Here is a 17,266-nt window from a genome sequence, read left to right as displayed (position 1 = left end):
CAGTCACAAGAGATATACACACCAAGCCCCGAACGACTCCGGACTGGATTACTTGTGGAGAATGAGCACTGGCGCAGGCAGGCTCAGCAGCGCCATTCCGGATCAATGGCACATGTCATGTACATCCCCGTATCAGGCTATATGGAGAGAGTCTATAGGTGATCAGCAGCCGCTGACTGGACGAAGCTTTATGAAGAGTATAACTTTGTCTGGAGGTATGGGTCGAGGATATGTCTACGCATGGACTTTGCTACGGCGATGTTGTGCAAGGTATTACGGTGGTGAGTCCTGTTCTCTTTCTTGCGCCACGAACACTTGCCATATCCGATACAATTAACATAAGCCTTGTTCTATTCTGTTCTTTAAGTAGTTTAAGTTTTCGCCATGGAAGATGTCACCAGATACCCCAAGGTCAGATCAGGCATGGTGGAATGATATCCATTACTGTCACAGAATGTATAACCTGATCTAGGAAGATCCATGTTTCCAGTTTTATCCTTTGATTAAAGGGACCTACAGCTGCAGAAGGCTTGGATGTGGATATGCATAAACTACTCTTGGAGACAGTCTATATAGCCGGCATGGAATAGTATCTATCCGTCTTATTAGGGCTTATATTATTCTCACTTCCCACCGTTCAAGTCACTCTGTTTCTACCATATCCATTTCGTCACTTGTATTCCGTAAATTATCAGGAAGTCGAAAACGAAAGCTGCTCCCAAGTCTCGATATTCAGTCCTCAGTCCACGGTCAGTCCACCTTTAGACTTTAACAGCCAACGACATCCAACTTTATCAGTAATGCTCTAAAATTACTCAAAAGAAAATACTTAAAGAGACTACAGATACCCCTGAACCAGAAAGACAATAACCCTCCAACACCTCTAAAGCTTCTATAATCTTAGCGCAAATGACCCTCTCTTGGGTAAATTATGACAACATGGGTTGCCGGATGTATCTCAGCACTGAGGAGTTCTTCGAACTTTGTCACAAGCAGCTCGATGAGGTAGAGCTGAAGATCCATGAATTGCATCGAATGATCCAAGAGACGAACGCCGCTCTCGACAGAATCAGCAGAATGCTTGACGAGCAGATCAACGGGAACCAGGACGATATGGACGGTGGAGGGCTTAACCAGGTACGATACAGAACAGAACATTCTTATTCCGGACAAGGCCTCCGTACTCGGTAATGAGATCTGACAATCCACTTCAGGAAATATATGATCAAGTTCGGGGTGTTCGGGTGCGGGTTCGCGATATTGAGACTTATTATGCCTGGACTTTTGGAACCTGAAGGGTAAAGGGATTCAGTTTTGTGCGGGATTCTTAGGCAGATTATTGCGGGTTTGGATTTACTGCCAGGTAATACTGTGATGCCTTCATGGGTGGCTGCCACTTTAAGTGAGCAACAAACAGATCAGGAGTCGACCGGTTTTGATATGTACGGGATAGCGCCAAAAATGGAATGAAACAACCTCTGTCGTGAAAACTCCAGCTTCTATGCCGATAGTCCTCACAAGCGGAGCATCACCTGCACGCGGTGTATACTTCCTCTACAGCCTGTCCAATGCACCTATCTTCTCTCCAATCTGAGGCACTACGGTTAGTCAAGGCCAGGAGTGGTGACAAAGACTTGCCGACGTCGTTGGAGCTTCGCCATCCGCTTGTATTTAATTGGGGAACGCCGTTTCCCGAGTGGCGCACTTGCCGAGCTCGCTGGAATTTGCCGAGTGCTCGCCCAATCAACCAGTCAACGATCCAGCGCAAGCTCACCTCGCTTGCATGGGCGGTTCATTATCCTTGAATATTGGGGACACCGAGTTCGAGCGCGTGGGGTCATGATGGGGTTACCGGGGTTGAACTTAAAGAGCCAGCGGTGCCCCGGACTTCGATTCGAATGTAACCAACCATCTACCTAGACATAAACTCCCATAATGCAAATTTCTGGTAAGCCCCGATAAAGGAACGGGCCCTGGGTGAATCAGATGCTAAGATACAGACTCACGAAGCAATGCCCTCCATGGCATCGTCAACCAATACTGCCCGGACATGGCACCGTATGAGGCTATCTACCGTAAATTACACAGCGACCCCGAGCTATCGGGACAGGAGAAGGAAACATCCTCGCTAGTCGCCAACCATCTCCGGAAACAAGGGTTCGAAGTGCACATTAATATTGGTGGGTACGGCGTGGCGGGCATCCTGCGAAACGGACCGGGGCCGACCGTGCTGCTCCGCGCCGACATGGACGCGCTCCCGATGGAGGAGAAAACAGCGCTGGAGTATGCGAGTAAAAGAACTGTCCGGAACAAGGACGGGAGAGAGGTTCCCGTGATGCATTCGTGCGGTCACGATACACATGTTACGGGCCTACTGGGCGGCTCGGAGCTGCTCCATGCTGCACGAGACCAGTGGAGCGGAACCCTGATCGTGATTTTCCAGCCATCGGAGGAAGAACTGAACGGTGCCCAGGCGATGCTCGACGATGGGCTCTATGACAAAATTCCCAAGCCGGATATTGTCCTCGCACAGCACGTTGTTCGCATGAAAGCCGGGACGGTTGCCGTTCGGCCAGGGCGGCTATTAACGGCCACAGACGCCTTCGACGTGCGCATCTTCGGTCGCGGCGGTCACGGCTCTTCGCCGCAGATGTGCGTTGATCCGATTGTTATCGGGGCCTCGATCATCACGCGCCTGCAGAGTATCGTCAGCCGTGAAATCACGCCGGGGGAGCTTGCCATTGTCAGCTGCGGGAGTATCCAGGCCGGCCATGCGCCGAACATCATCCCGGATCAATGCGATCTCAAACTAAGTTTGCGGTCCTACGAACCCAGGGTCCGAGAACGATTGTGCACAGCGGTCAAGCGGATTATTGAAGCCGAATGTGTAGCATCGGGTGCCCCAGAGAAGCCGCAAATCACACATACCATTAACGCGCCGGCAACTTACAATGACGAGGAAATGGTAAAGGAGCTGCAGAAGACGTTCGGTTCCTACTTTGGAGACTGCCTAGTGGAAACGGAACCTGCGACGGCGAGTGAGGACTTTTCATTGCTGGCGACAGCTGTCGGGGCGCCGTATGTCATGTGGGTGTTTGGAGGAATTGATGCAGAGAAATGGGACGATGCGGTTTCGAGAGATGCAGTAAACGAACTTCCAGGTAACCACTCACCGTTCTTCGGGCCGGATATGAAGCCTACGCTGAAGACTGCGGTGGATGCGATGGCTGTTGGGGCGTTGACTTTTCTGGGAAAGAAGTGTTTAAATTAGCATAAAGACACTAAATGTATAGAATCCAACTTTCCTTACAGAAAACCTCCGACATCTTGCGTTGTTATCGAGGAATATCGCGCCCCTTGTCGGTTTCTTTGGCCATTATAGGTGCCATGCCACCCATGTTGTGAGATGCCAGATCAAGACGCTTGAAGCAAAGCCAGGGGAATGGAAGATGGAGGATGGAATGGATGAGTGAGTTGGGAAGTTGCAGAGGTCAGTGTTGGTTGAAGCAAACAGAAGCAGTGAGTTGGCGCCTGAGGCAGAGTATAAAGTGTCACTCATGAACTTCTTGATTGGCTTCACTTCCTACCAACACCTACCTTAAGACGTTTAAATCGTCAATCCAGTCCCATCTCATCAGATTCTATTTATCTGACGTCTTGCAGAGTTCAAGCTTACCTCATAGACCTCAGACGAACCACATTGGTCCCATTTCGCAACTGAATACAAGCAATACCCAATGATGATGCTATATGATCTTTTCAGCGGATTCTGAAGCTGAGGATACCTCTCTGCCTTCTTGCTGGTACTGAGAAGTCACACCCACTACCGAATCAACCAAAACAATCACCTTGGTTATCTACGCCACTGTCATTCCAGGGGAAAGCTCTTATTCACGCCCTTCACCAATGTCAAACCTCAACATCCGAGAATGGCCCCGACAACTCTTCCACTTCATCACGGTAAACACCCAACATCAAACGCCAAAAACACCATCTAACCAAACCACCAGGCCTACCGCCCCTTCTACAACCTCTTACTAGCATTCTACACCATGATGGACATGTTCTGGCTAGGATGGGACGGCACAGACCCGGCGGACTTTTCGCTTGTTCTGAACGATTACGCTGAGTTGGTTATCTTGGAGGGGTTGCACGGTTTCGGTGCTTTTGCCAGGCTGGCCGGGGTTGGCTGGGATGGTTTCGAGGATGAGGATATGGACATGGATGACTTTGACGAATTCGATGACTTTGATTTTGATTTCGACGAGTTGGAGGTTGATTATCGATAAACTACGTCCTGCCTACCTCTGCGCACGGGAGATGGATGGTATTTACGACTTCAATGGGCTTGTTGGTTGAGATTGGAGAACGGCCGGGATACATCTGTGAGGCTGGTTTGCAATTTCTCGCTTGTAGAACTATTATTTGCTCGCTATTTGATTGCGATCATTGTACAATGGGAATTCGTTTAGAATTGGGGGATTACCAGATAACACATGTTTTAGTATTGCGCATTGCAAGATAGCGCCAGATCATCTCTCCCTTGTCTTGAAATAGGGACAAAAAAAAAAAGAAAGAGTGTCTATACATAGAAAGAAGTCTGTCAGCTGACAAAGAAGACTCGTGGGTAACTCTCTCTGACGCGCTTTTCATATAATGCTACGAATTACTTAATTTGCCCATTTATACTTAGCACGGAAGCATAAAAATATATATTTCCAGTCGATCCCAATATTCTCAGAGAAATTGCAGTCGGCTCGCATGAGCTCTCCTCGTATCGAAGTCCAAATATAAATAGAATAACACTCGATTGAATTTGCTAATTTCACGGCTCGAGGATCTGCTTTCCCACCTCGTGTTTTCTGGAGACAGAGTTTGTCTAAATTTGGGTGTCCCTAGGCGGGCCGGTCCCGAGTTCACTACTTGGCAATGTTGAGATCCAGCACGGGAACTCCACAGCGTCGCGACAAACTCGATGACGATTCCGATATTATGGCTTACACTTGTGACGCAGGAACAGATTACCCCCGGAATGATTACTATGGAGCAGTTTGTTGTTGCTTTCCTCCAGAAACACCGCCCCGTGGCTTGGATGACGGACCCGTATAGTAGGGCTGCAGGTGGGCCCCGTGTGTATATCCACCTACCGAGTAACATCAAAATATGAACTCCTCGAACAGGTGCTGATCCTAGCCTTGAGATCAAGTCTCACGCTTACCATTTGAGGTACCCTTGCTGGCAGCTGGAAGTGCTAAAAAGAGTGCGCCAGCAGCGGCGCGTAGTCTGGTGCCGGGTTTGACCGTAGCACGGTTCTAATCCTGGCAGTTGAAGGGTGGTGCGTGATCAGCTTGGGGGCCAGAAGATCATGGGCAAGAGAAACCCTGGAGCCTACCCTGAGGATGGTCGAAAGTCGACAGAGGGAAAGAGGCCAGATATTGATAGTTTAGGGGTTGGATGAAGTATTTTTAGATGTATTTGTTCACTCGTGAGTGGCCGAACTTAGAACACGAGATCAATGAAGATCCAATGGCCGAGGGGTTCCCGTTGTAACGGGAGCGTAACGCTCAGGGGGATGATAATGTGTCGGCGCTTCCCATGGTGCTAGCACAGTTTCAATTTATACTGGCTGAGACGGAAAGTATTGGATGTGCTGTTCGTATGAGAAAGCGCGAAGCATCCGGGCGCTAGAAGCTGGTGCGAGAAGAGGATGGCATGCGTTGAAGCTCACGTTTGGCCTCGCGCGCGTCAAGCATCAAGCATGACATCGAATCTTACATCAGGGGCAACATAATGGCAAACAGAGTAGTGACGTGCATGAGATGGTGTGCATTGGTTTCCGTGACGCCAGAGGCTTGCTCGCAAGAAGACCAACATCGTCATGTAGACTGTGGCTGGAGCGTTGGCGGGAAAATACGAGGGAGCGAAAGAGAGTCGACAAAGGCCAGAACGGGGCTGAGTCGCAGCCACGAAGTGGAGCCACTTGAGGCTGAGACGGTAAGCCGTCAAACAAGAAGCACAGACACAGGGACGCGCCCAGTGGTTCCTCCCGAGTGTCACCTTCGAGCCTCGACTTTGACGGTTTGATCCTTAGCGCTCGGTCTACTATCTGCGACGGCCATTATTCTTAGATGTTAGAATGCACGAAAATAGACAGAGTGGTACCGACAGAACGGATCGGACGTTCATCGTCTCAGAATGATGGCCGCGCAAAGACGAGCGGCTGTGGAGCGAATGGGACTGTGTCTCGCCAGGGACTGCAGCGAGGCTCATGAACCAACCGATCAGATCGATGGAAATCGCGATATTCGCAAGGTTGATTGCCGATAACAAAGACGTGAACCGGTCAGCCTGGGATTGCAGGCAGCAGGGACTGGACAGTAACACAGAGGGTGTGGCTCAGGCTCGTTGCTAACGGGATTGGGAAGAGAACGAGGCGCAGATACGAGGGGAAAGCCACAAAGAGGCTTTCTTCAACGGTGACTCCTCGACGCCGACTCCTGGGAAGGGAATAGCGGGCAAGAGCAGTTGACCGACTGAAGGGAGCAGAAAGCAGGGATTGGGCCAATCAGAGCGTCGGCAGGCCCTCCAAAGAGCGAGGAAGAGAGCGAGACTGCGAGAGCACAGCCTGCAGCTAAGGAATAGCACGGGACTAGGCGGCACTAAGTTAGTGCCTCGAGTCATCCGCCCCAGGCAGCCATCCGCCGCTACTGTAGGAACTCTTCTCTGCTTTGCGTGCACTTCTCCCTCCATCACCGCGACTCCTGTGACCAATGCCGTCATTCCAATCTTTTGTGCCAGACTGGGGGGTGGGTTCTCCAGTGGAACTCGGATGCCTCCCGCGCATCTATATAGTTCCCCCTCCCCCTCCTCCCCATCCTCACTTCTTCTCATACCACAACACACCACAAACACTCAACCAGCACGCATACCAGACTCACTCATAACACTCGTGCTACCATACTGCTATACTCTTGATACACCAACACATCAACTACTTCATTCACCACCGTCACGCTGTCGCCCTACGTATCGTCCCGTCTTTCCTGGCCGCCCTTCTCCATCAGGGAGACCCTATATCGTCGCAGCGTCCCTGCCACGACTACTACTCCCAAGAAACCCCGTCTACGACGCACATCCAGCATGCCTGCCCCTATCATCGTCAACGCTCAGCCCGTCCTCCCTGTGAGGGAGCTTGAGGCTGACGAGGAGTACGTCATGGAGTCCTTTGAGCGTCACGCCGACCACTGCTACCAGTGCAACGACCCCTTCAGGACCCACCAGGAGGGCCGCCAGCTCTGTGACCGCGGAGACCAGTACGCTACCGACGTCGACAAGTACCTCTACTCCAAGAACGGCAAGTCATACTCGACCGTCGACCGCGAGCGCAACCAGCCGACACTCGTTAAGATCCCACGCGGGTGCATCGCTACCCGTGAACTGCTCCTCGCTATCGAGGACGGCCTCATCCTGAAACACAAGACCAAGGCCCAGAAGCTCCTGGCTGACAAGTCCAACGCCCCGGTCATCAGCTACGACCGCTCATACCCCGTTGCCCCCCGCCGCTCATCAACCGTCACTGAGATCATCGAGCGCCAGCCTCGGACGATCAAGAACCGCCGCATCATCGTCTACCCTTCTCCGCACCGCGGATCTTCCAGCCGTGGCTCCCCATCCAGGGGATCGCTCTACGACTCCGACGCAGCTGACCGTATCGAGCGGGTCAAGGAGTCCTCGCGCATCTACCGGCCGGCCGAGTACCACCGTTGAATGAATAACAAAATACCGTGCCGTACTGTACCGTCCACGTCTCTATGTCTACCACTGCCGATTCGATCAATCGCCCGTAACACTACAGCCAGGTGCTGCCAGCCACGACCCACGGGTCGGGGCCATCCCACAAACCCCATTAGAGTGAACCGGATTCACCGCGCACATCTATTCTAAGGGTTTGCTATCCATGAGTTGATATCGCCCACAGGACCATTCCTCATGCGATTATCCCGCTGGAGCCGTCTTAGACGGCCTCCTCTTTACCACGCAATAATACATCCAAATTGCGCTCCGCTTTCAAATCACGGCGTTGAAACAAGGACACCCGACCACAAAAAAAAGTGATAATTCCATGAAAAGCAGAAAAAATTGAGCTTTGATTGCCTTGTTCTTACTGGCTAATTCCCATGAGTCACTCAACTCATGCATGTTTGGCTTCGAGCTTCTGCACGATGGAAGTCCCCGCATTGAAGGATTGGATTTTGCCTCTGTTATTGGATACTTTCCACACCTAACTGATTCATGTCTTCTCTTGACACTGTCTACCTGTCTACCGTTTCCTTTGTTCATGTTACGTCTTATGCTAGTTAAACAATCAAGAATCATTTGATTCACATCTGTTCCAGTTCTCCATCCACCTTCAGTCGCCCAAGTAGATAACATACTGCGATCTTTGTAAATCCTCTACAACATTCCCACCTCAGGCCCCCCGCCCCACACTCACAAAGAGCACTCTAGTCTCGATCTCGTCCCCGAGGCCAAGGAATGCACCTGCGACTCTGTAGTCAACACACACAAGAACCATGCTCCCTGAAGATGACATGCCCCACCTACCCACCCCCTCCATTCTCCCCTCTTCAGATCTAGGCAGTGACTCACTTGCTCACTCAGAACTTTACTTTCCCTTACCTATCCTATCCTATCCTATCCAAACCAAGACCGATCCACGGCCCAGAACCAGACCGTTTAACAAGCTCGTCAGTATGTAGTCGTCAACCAAAGGGAGCGATGCGCCCTGCATATGCACCCACCAACCCACCAACCCAATACATCCGCATACGCAACCTGGCATCGGAACGGTTCTAATGGATAACAAGCAATCCAATAATGTAGTGGGCGAATATTATGCGGCTCAGTAGGCATCCATCCATTAATTCGTGGTTTTAAACTGTAATAGGTAGGCTACATACATTCTATTCGAGGCTAGATCTTAAGAAGGGGTGAGGAGTTGGAGTCGGTTCGGTTTGGTTCTGGGCTTTTTCTTCTTCCTGGATCTCGTCTCATCTAAGGATCTATGGAATGTGGTAGAATAGAGGGTGAAGGGTTCACCCCGACCGAGGGTGAAAGAGGGTGAAAGAGGGAGAGAGAGTGTGTGTGAGTGTGGTGGTACAAGTGGGGGCGGCGGCGCAAGGCGTTTTTTTGTGGCACAGACTAAGACGAGGGGTTCAGCTGGTATCTCGCCAGGCTGATTTGGTGGGATTATTATTTAATCAGAGCTAACTATGGAATAAAATGGTATTTTCAGCTTTCTGAGGGGTGAAATGGACGGCGTGGTCCTCCAATAGGGAAGTGTTTATTGTTGGTTAGGGTTGGGTGTATACACTTTTCTTATTGATTTGTGGTGTCTGATTAGGCTTACTTCCCTCAATATAGGGACTAGGGTGGCAAACAGAAATCTTGTATGTGTTTCAACTGGGACGTCGTCTGTGAACGCCTGATAGAGGTGGTTACGCGTTGAGCTTTCCTGGCTGTTTCATCCACTGAACACATAACGATCCCGAGTAAAGGTGTCGTCTGCCTTTGGTATAGGGTTTCCCAATATCTCATCAGTAGAGCATGGCGAAATATGTCTCGCTGACATCGCATGCGATCGAACAGCAATTTTCTGAAGGCCTCTAACCAACAGGGTGTTGTGAAACTATGTAAAGACTAGGAAGGAAACAAGTGACTACTAAAGATTCTCAAGTAGATTTTGATTCCTTTATCCGAGCTTGTGCCATTATAATAAGACATTGTATGATATCACCCACCGCGCCCTAACTGATAAGTAGAACCATACAAAAGAGAACGAGACACCCCAAACAAGAAATAGCAAGGACAGAATTTTCACAAAACAGGCCAGAGGGCCATAAATCACAACGGAAAGAACCGGATTAAAAGATTAGGGCAACTCTGCAAAGACCGCACTGACCAACTGCAGACACGGGAACTGTCTGTCCAGTGTCCAGTACCCACTGAGTACGAAGTGTGCCCCCCAAGGGTCGCCTGACGCCTAAACGGGATCAAATCCGATCCTCACCGGGACCCAATACTTGCAGTCCTACTACAGGACAAGCGTTGTAGATATATTCATCCGGATCGACATCCGACCGATCTACCAACCCCGCACGTGTAGTGGATGGGTGTCTCAGACGCAGAGGGCGGGAAGGTTCATAGCTCCAGGGAGAACCCGATTCTCCGACTCGACGGGCCATCCATGAAGGGTAAGTGTGCCATGTGACTGGGTTAGCGGCGCGTTTTTAGTGTAGTATCGGATTGCCATCAGGGAAGAAAGGTGGCATAGCGTTGCTCCCGCGCGGATCAAACCGCAACTAAAGCAGAGAACAGGCCATCTTGCAGGGGTGGTGGGCAAGTTGCAGAGTTGGGTGGATGAGCGGCTGGGATGGTCATGCGGCCAGTCAGATGGTCGTTGGAGATTTACTTTGGGGATCGTTGCAGGTGATGTATATTTGTTATATTATGGGACATTCTTGTGTATACCGGGACAGGGGTGTACACTGCAGCATTGCAAATACCTGTGTCTCTCCCACGCGGATATTTTAATTCTCCATTCTGCTCGTGCTTGGTTTCTTGTATTTATACCCTGGTGTAGACTGAATCTCTGAAGGTCAGGATCCGCAAAGCCAGATCCGGCGGTTTTGCCTTATATGATGCGTCTGCTGCTTTAACTATATGACATTGTTGTTCCGAGACTAAAGTTCATTCTCTAGGAGCCGTCCTTATATAAATCCACCGTCTGCTGAAACTCTCGCAGCAATTCATCCTTCCTCGCCGCCGGGAGCCAACTCCCTTCTATACCCCCACGAATAATCCATTCCCACTCACTCAAAGTCAGCCCAAAGGTCTCCTGAACCCGACAGTAAACATCCTGAAGATAAGCCCCATTAAACGCCGGATCATCACTATTAAGACTAAACCGCACCCCAGCACCCAGAAAGGCCCGAACAGGCGCCTCAGCCAAACTGGGCACCACCTTCAGCGCAACATTCGACCAAGGACACAGCGTAAGCAGCACCCGCCGTCTAGCTAGATCAGCTAGCAATTCCGCGTCCAATGCAGCTGCTACGCCGTGGTCGATCCGGTGGACGTTCAAGTACTGCAATGCAGCACGCACAGCCTCAGGCCCGCCCTCCTCGCCGACATGCGCCGTGAGATTTGTCCCCGATGGCGCAACCCGGTCGAAGAGACCCGTAAATTGCTCCGGCGGGAACGATTTCTCGCTAGACACCAGGCCGACACCGCAGAGTGTGCCATTAACAAGGTGTCCGCGATCTAGGATCGTATCGATAAGCGCGTGCGAGTCCCCGAGCGGTAAGTGTCGCTGGATGCGGGCGATATACTCAACCGAGAGAGCGGGGCTGAGCTCGGTCATCGCGCGCTGTTTAGCGGCCGCAAGCCCGGATATTATATCATCGTATGAGACTCCGCGGACGGTGTGCATCTGCGGGTCAAACGAGACCTCGACGTGCCGGATATTCATGCTGGCTGCTTTGAGGAAGTAGGCCCATGCCAGGTCTTCAAAGTCGGATGCGGTGACGAGGACGGTGGCGCCGGTGTAGAGGTAGTGGAGGAAGTCGTCCAGGCAGGTGAATTGTTCATAGCGCGCCTTTAGGGCTGTGGGTGACGCCCAAGAGGGGTCTTGAGGTAGGGATATGTGGTTTTTTGCGGCGAGGGTAAAGAGTAGAGATGGCTCGAGGGTTCCCTCGATATGGAGGTGGTTCTCAACCTTCGGTGTTGCAGTGAGGAAGCCATGGAGGGGTGATTTGCACATTTTGTAGTATGATAGAGAGTTATAGCAAAGAAATGAAGATGTTTTTGGTGGGGGATTTTATGACGTAGAGGGGGAGCGGAGCTGGGTGGCGAAGAGGGGAACGTAGACTCAAATAAATGACCAGGTACTCGATATTGAGTCATTAACTTGTTGAATTATTAACTTACCAATAGTCTACTAGCTTGGACCTGGGAGTATCGCCTGGAAAGCGTTGCAATCAATGAGAACTCGCTGGTCTATAACTTCCTATTCGGGCATAGTACCTATTCTCGTATCCCTACAGTCCTCCAGCTCTTCACTCTCTTTCTTTCCATCAACGACATCAGGAAAAGTAGACTCCTGGTATGGACATCCTGGACATTCTGCGTAGGAGGAAAAGACCTACGAATCACGCGAAAAAGCTAGAGCTATCCGACACAGGTCACAGTCTATATCTATACATAGATCTTGAAGGATTCGTGACCTCCATACATTATGGGTATTTATTTGATCTAGTCATCATGGCTATGAATCGAGACAGAAGAAATAGATCCCTGGAAGCATCTACCTCTCCAGGATCATATTCCCATCTCTCTCATACAATCTAACATTAACATCATCCACCCCATCCACTCCATTCACCGGAACCCCATACTCCCTCTGTCTTTCACTCTCATCTCTATACAGAAACAACAACGGCACAACATCATTCTTCCACTTCGGCACGCTCCTCATCTTCCACAACGTCCCCGCCAGCGTCGCAGCAGCAACAACCCAAACAAACACCGGCAACGCCAACCACTGCCACTGCACAGCGATATACGTCGCATTAGCCCGAACGGTACCCAGCGCCAGGCCCTCGGTACTATTGGACGCCACGTTCTCCCCCGTCGGCCTAGCTACTGTCGCTGCCGCTGCCACAGATGTACTGTTATACATCGAGTCGCGGTATGCCTTGGAAACGGCCTGCGCGACATTACCCATCATGCATGTGAGTCGGGGTGCGAGGTCCATAGTGCACCCGGCCATGTCCGCGTATCCGATCGCCTCCATCACGTCCGTGGCGGCGTACTCGACCGTGGATTCTGCGCGGAAAGCCTGTGAGGACGTCCCCTGCTGCCAGAACTCGCCACCAAAGATGTACTGGAAGAAGTTTGCTATGGCGAGGGTTGAGGTCCATGAGATTTCGAATGTCTGGCCGGGGGTGTTGATTCCGAGGTCCGCCCCCCAGGTGGGTTTAAAGACCATAGCGCCTGAGTCGTTGACGGTGTAGTTTGTCCAGATGGCGAGGGTTTCGTCGGAGTAGGTGTTGTTTGCGACTTGGGCGCGGAAGCTGCGCACGATGGGCTGGATGGCGCACTCGGATGCGGCCCATGTGGTGTTGGCGGGGGGTGGGTAGCTTCTGTACCAGCTGCCGTGAAGGCGCGGGGTGACCCATTGCACGACGTTGCCGAAGGTGAGGTTCGAGTAGACGTACTGGGAGTCGTAGCTGCGTGTTTCGCGCATGACGAAGCCCTTGAATGCGAAGAGGACGGTGTCGCTGGGGACGTACCACCCCGTGAGGTTGCTTTTGGGCAGCGTGACGGTGCAGTTTGTGACGCCTTCCATGAAGTCGTCTTTGCCTGTTTCGCGGCATTCGGTGACCAGTTCGTGGGTGATGTCTGTGCAGAGGGCGTAGGCGTCGAGTGATGCGGCGGGTGGCCAGGTGCAGTTTGCAGACGGGCACGAGTACTGCGGGATAGACCACGGCTTTTTGGGGTCGCTGTTCATGATGGCATTGTATACATTCGACTTGAAGCTCATGTCGACGCCCTGGGCTGTGCTGGTGTCAGGCTAAAATGGTGCTGATATAGGACTTGCTCGCAGTGCAACCTACCAGCTGCGCGTGAAACCACGGGGCCCTGAAGATTGTACAGCGTCGACGCGCCAGTTACGGCCTGACTGTATGGGTCGTCGACCAGGCCTGGGTAATATCGCACCAGGTTCTGCGCGAAGGGGTCGATGCCCAGCGCTAGGATGACAGCCAGCCCGCCCAGCACCGCAAAGTGTCTATCAAGTCAGCGCTGCCTGTCGCTGATACTGTGTGAGACTGTAAAATTGCATAACATACCTCGCCCGCAGGGTCCAGATTAGCTCTGCAGCGCCATACCACCCACGACTCGCTGAATCAAACGTCCTCAGCTGGCGCATCGGTCGCACCCCCTGCGAGACCCAAACCCACTTCAGCTGCCCCAGCGCCTCGGTACAGCACACAACAATGCAGCCCTTGGAAATGGTGCTCAGCCACGAGATCAGCGAGTTCAGCGACATATGGCTCCAGTCCGGCTGGGGCTTGTGGTCGTGCTTCGCGAGGATCACGACAAGCGCGATGAGGACCCCAGCTGCCAGCGCCAGGCCAAGGGTCTCCCATACGAACCGCTCGTTCAGCGTCGTCAGGAATGACTTTTTCTTGTCGTTTGATTTTGTTTTCCCATGTTCGGTTTCTTGGTACCCGTCGCTGGGGTTTTCGAGGAGGTCTCGTCGCGGCGTTTCGATCTCGTTTGTGAAGCCATGTGCTGACAGGCTGTACGGCGTTCCATTATCATTATTTTCATGGCCATTGCCAATGCCAGTTCCACTGTCCGTCACCATCCTCTCGGTCCACTCAACTTCAGTTTGAAAGAAATGGAATCAAACCAACATCGACCGGCGCTTGGCCTTCATAAACGGCAAACACAACCTCGCCGCCAAGACCGTCAGCTCACGACTATCACAGAAATAGTTAGAAGTTACGGAGGACAACCTGCATGGTCGCGCTAACTGAGGCACTGTTCAGTCTGTTACTACTTACTATTCGCGAGAAAGCCCCGTTATTCAGCGGTCGGAGCTCGAACTAAGAGTCTGCCTTGCAATTTCTTTCCTTTCCCGGGACCCGTCCCGCGAGGCTCTGGAGGCTTGACTGGGGTCTTTGCTTGGGCTGATCTGCAGGCCAGGGATAAAGGGGGATTATCGTGTTTCATTGTAATTATTGGCTTTCCCCACTCGAGCTTAGCTTGGGTGTCGGATACGGCTATTGGATATGGCCTTTCAGTTGGGGCTGGGGGCCGGATTGTTGGGATTGGAGATGTAACCGAGTCAATATACGTATGGCTTTCTATCTAGATATAAGGGCCTTGGCCTTAGGGGTTATTGCGGATAAACTAATCTGTTAGTATATAAGCCCAGTATCTTATAAAGCTAGAACTTAGATTTAATTAATACATTAAAGATACATATGTGATAACATCCCGAAGTTCGGTAGATACCAGAACTATTAAAATGCCCAAGTGCAGCCCGAAGGCTGACTTGCGGTGTTGTTATTCCCTAGATCTACCACTACCTAGGATATAAATAATCAAGCTAAAGTATCGGCAATAGAACTAACCAATGATGGAACCACGGGATATCGATTTGTCTGGTATATCTAAGGTACCGATATCCCCCGAACACCATCAAAGAGAATCACATATAAAATTCTGCCTTGATTCAGATATCCCGAATTAGAGTTGTTAAGCCCGACCTGCTATAGATGTTATATCCGAGATGTGACGGGGATCGAGCTGGCGCCAACAGGCCAGGATTCGGAGGGAACAGGCAATGTGATTAGCCAGGAACTTATAGCAAATAAGTGATATAGAGCTGAATAAGATGAATAGCCCATTCATAGGCTCAAAACGGTGATACTAGATACTATAGTAGCCCACCAAACAATACAAAACATAGTGGTGAGGATAGAGGCCACCGACAGCTATCACTTTCTCCCGTTCAAATTAACATCAGCCGATATCGACGCTCGCCTCGTCCCTTGAGATATAGTCAAATCAAATATTGCAAACTCGTACTATGAGGCTATGAGCTCATAGCCTGTTGTAGCTATTTTGAGTGCGCGGAGCGGAGATACAGTCTGCGTTGCTTTGACGGATACGATTAGGTTGTTGTTCGTCTTGTTTGCTGGTCTTGGTGTTGGTGTGGGCGACGGCTTCTGCCATGTTCCGTTCTTTTGTACTTCAACATCGTACCCGTCATGCTTGGTTATACCTCCATCAAGCGTGCGCAGGGCTATGCTTCTGTTATTCCGGATGTAGTCTTCGTATAGCGATTTATGATGGAGGAGAACGGTCACTGCTGCTGGGGGTTCTGGGATATCCATGAGACCGTGCGCAGTGAGTGTCCCGATACTTCCCAGCCCCAAGACGTGGATGCAAGGCTGGGAGACTGCCAGCGGTGACAGTTTTGTAGGGTAGTCCCGCTGCGTGGACCTGCAAAATTTGAACATGGCTTTGAGGTTTTTCTCAATCTTGATCTCTGTGGTTGGGCTTTGTGGATTGGCAACACGCCCTACGCCCTTCTAGATACATCGCTGACATGCACGATTATACAAGTTGAATAACAGGTAACGCTTCCAGTAAACACCGCGCGCTTTGCTACATCCAGTTCAAAGACATTAATCGAGATATACGTAAGCACCGTAAGGTCTACTCAAGTCCACTCTCCGTTAGTTCGTGGGTGTCTAGGTGTGCTTGGGATGGATTGGTGGAGCCACAGAAGGCACAGAGGGTTTCGCCTGGTGTGATGGATGCGATGGTGGTGCCGAAAGGTGCACAGTACCATGTTTCCTAAAGTGCCGTTGGAGGACTTTCCATGTCTCGCCCAGTCATACTTGCTTCCACTATCTGCTTGAAGATCGTGAGAAGGTCCGCTGAGTACATCACTATGTGCCCTAGAAGGCTCTTTCGATGGAACTCGGTAGATATGCGGCCAATTTGATATAGGCTCGTTGCCAGTCCCTGTACTGCCGTGGTCTCCGCGAGCATCCAACAGCTGGGAATCTATGCCAAAATCTCTAGAGCTGGGTCGGCCAAGATCAGGAAGAGCTGGGTTGACCACTTGTGGATCATCTACCGGTAACTTCGAGTAAGCACCCTGTATAGAATCGCGGGTAAACTGACCGTTCTGGCCCGAGCCCATCGTCGCCCTGTCGGGTCTAGCAGGTTATCTTCGGCGAATTCCCTTTCTGTCCGCGCCTATCAGTAGACTACATTCCTAGCCCGGTCGCTGCAGAGATAATCTCAGGCAATGGCAGGAAAAGCCGAGTGAAGCCGGGTAGATCGATTGAGTTGTGTAGGAATTATCTGTATATATATAGGATCATGTAATCTGGTAATTGCATGGTATTATTTATGGTTATGTTATTACATTTATTAGAAGTTTGTTTTATTCCCTCAGATATTAAATAAACGGCAGAAGCGCCGGCCAATAGCCAGTTATATCCAGGGTGCGCATTTTCAGTGGATTGTTGTTTTGCAGGTTGGGGACGCGCATCACAGTTGGCTGGCCGGCCTGGGCAGTTCGCCTTTCAGCAGCAGTTCAACAAATGGGAATGTGTCAGAATGGGCCTCGATTTGTGAGATTCGGTTTACCACGGTACCTGTATTTCTGCAGTGAGCA

The 17,266-nt window shown here is 51.1% G+C and overlaps 7 protein-coding genes across 7 annotated transcripts; 4 read left to right on the top strand and 3 right to left on the bottom strand.

The window, feature by feature from the left end:
* Positions 1-939: 939 nt before the first annotated feature.
* Positions 940-1,805, top strand: ASPSYDRAFT_32002 (uncharacterized protein; the record flags this gene model as incomplete). The annotated part of the gene is made up of 2 exons (XM_040844932.1): positions 940-1,137; positions 1,512-1,805. 2 exons carry the CDS (start codon positions 940-942, stop codon positions 1,803-1,805), a joined length of 492 nt encoding a protein of 163 aa, XP_040701718.1.
* ASPSYDRAFT_69093 (putative zinc metallopeptidase) lies at positions 1,512-3,421 on the top strand. The gene is made up of 2 exons (XM_040850456.1): positions 1,512-1,948; positions 2,001-3,421. Exons 1-2 carry the CDS (start codon positions 1,936-1,938, stop codon positions 3,269-3,271), a joined length of 1,284 nt encoding a protein of 427 aa, XP_040701717.1. The 5' UTR covers positions 1,512-1,935; the 3' UTR covers positions 3,272-3,421.
* Positions 3,422-3,906: 485 nt separating this feature from the next.
* On the top strand, positions 3,907-4,289 carry ASPSYDRAFT_32000 (uncharacterized protein; the record flags this gene model as incomplete). Its single annotated transcript, XM_040844931.1, has 2 exons — positions 3,907-3,960; positions 4,011-4,289. 2 exons carry the CDS (start codon positions 3,907-3,909, stop codon positions 4,287-4,289), a joined length of 333 nt encoding a protein of 110 aa, XP_040701716.1.
* A 1,957-nt stretch (positions 4,290-6,246) lies between these two features.
* ASPSYDRAFT_1017829 (uncharacterized protein) lies at positions 6,247-7,077 on the bottom strand. The gene has a single exon (XM_040839736.1). The coding sequence runs from the start codon at positions 6,889-6,891 to the stop codon at positions 6,409-6,411; it is 483 nt and encodes a 160-aa protein (XP_040701715.1). The 5' UTR covers positions 6,892-7,077; the 3' UTR covers positions 6,247-6,408.
* A 63-nt stretch (positions 7,078-7,140) lies between these two features.
* On the top strand, positions 7,141-7,767 carry ASPSYDRAFT_31999 (uncharacterized protein; the record flags this gene model as incomplete). Its single annotated transcript, XM_040844930.1, has 1 exon — positions 7,141-7,767. One exon carries the CDS (start codon positions 7,141-7,143, stop codon positions 7,765-7,767), a length of 627 nt encoding a protein of 208 aa, XP_040701714.1.
* Positions 7,768-10,756: 2,989 nt separating this feature from the next.
* ASPSYDRAFT_31998 (adenosine deaminase family protein) lies at positions 10,757-11,821 on the bottom strand (the record flags this gene model as incomplete). The annotated part of the gene is made up of 1 exon (XM_040844929.1): positions 10,757-11,821. One exon carries the CDS (start codon positions 11,819-11,821, stop codon positions 10,757-10,759), a length of 1,065 nt encoding a protein of 354 aa, XP_040701713.1.
* A 411-nt stretch (positions 11,822-12,232) lies between these two features.
* Positions 12,233-14,672, bottom strand: ASPSYDRAFT_45879 (DUF3176 domain-containing protein). The gene is made up of 3 exons (XM_040847123.1): positions 13,911-14,672; positions 13,677-13,849; positions 12,233-13,617 (listed from the first exon to the last, which is right to left on the bottom strand). Exons 1-3 carry the CDS (start codon positions 14,429-14,431, stop codon positions 12,365-12,367), a joined length of 1,947 nt encoding a protein of 648 aa, XP_040701712.1. The 5' UTR covers positions 14,432-14,672; the 3' UTR covers positions 12,233-12,364.
* Positions 14,673-17,266: the final 2,594 nt, after the last annotated feature.

This window comes from Aspergillus sydowii, assembly GCF_001890705.1.
Source record: "Aspergillus sydowii CBS 593.65 unplaced genomic scaffold ASPSYscaffold_6, whole genome shotgun sequence".
NCBI classification, from domain to species: domain Eukaryota; kingdom Fungi; phylum Ascomycota; class Eurotiomycetes; order Eurotiales; family Aspergillaceae; genus Aspergillus; species Aspergillus sydowii.
The sequence above is the reverse complement of the archived record's forward strand: the minus strand, read 5'-3'. Positions and strand labels throughout refer to the sequence as shown.

Coding starts and splice junctions, on each gene's coding strand:
- ASPSYDRAFT_1017829 (XM_040839736.1), bottom strand. CDS start 6,891: ATGAGAAGAAGTGAGGATGGGGAGGAGGGGGAGGGGGAACTATATAGA.
- ASPSYDRAFT_45879 (XM_040847123.1), bottom strand. CDS start 14,431: ATGGTGACGGACAGTGGAACTGGCATTGGCAATGGCCATGAAAATAAT. Junction 13,850..13,910: donor ATCTGGACCCTGCGGGCGAG/GTATGTTATGCA, acceptor CTGACTTGATAG/ACACTTTGCGGTGCTGGGCG. Junction 13,618..13,676: donor CGTGGTTTCACGCGCAGCTG/GTAGGTTGCACT, acceptor ACACCAGCACAG/CCCAGGGCGTCGACATGAGC.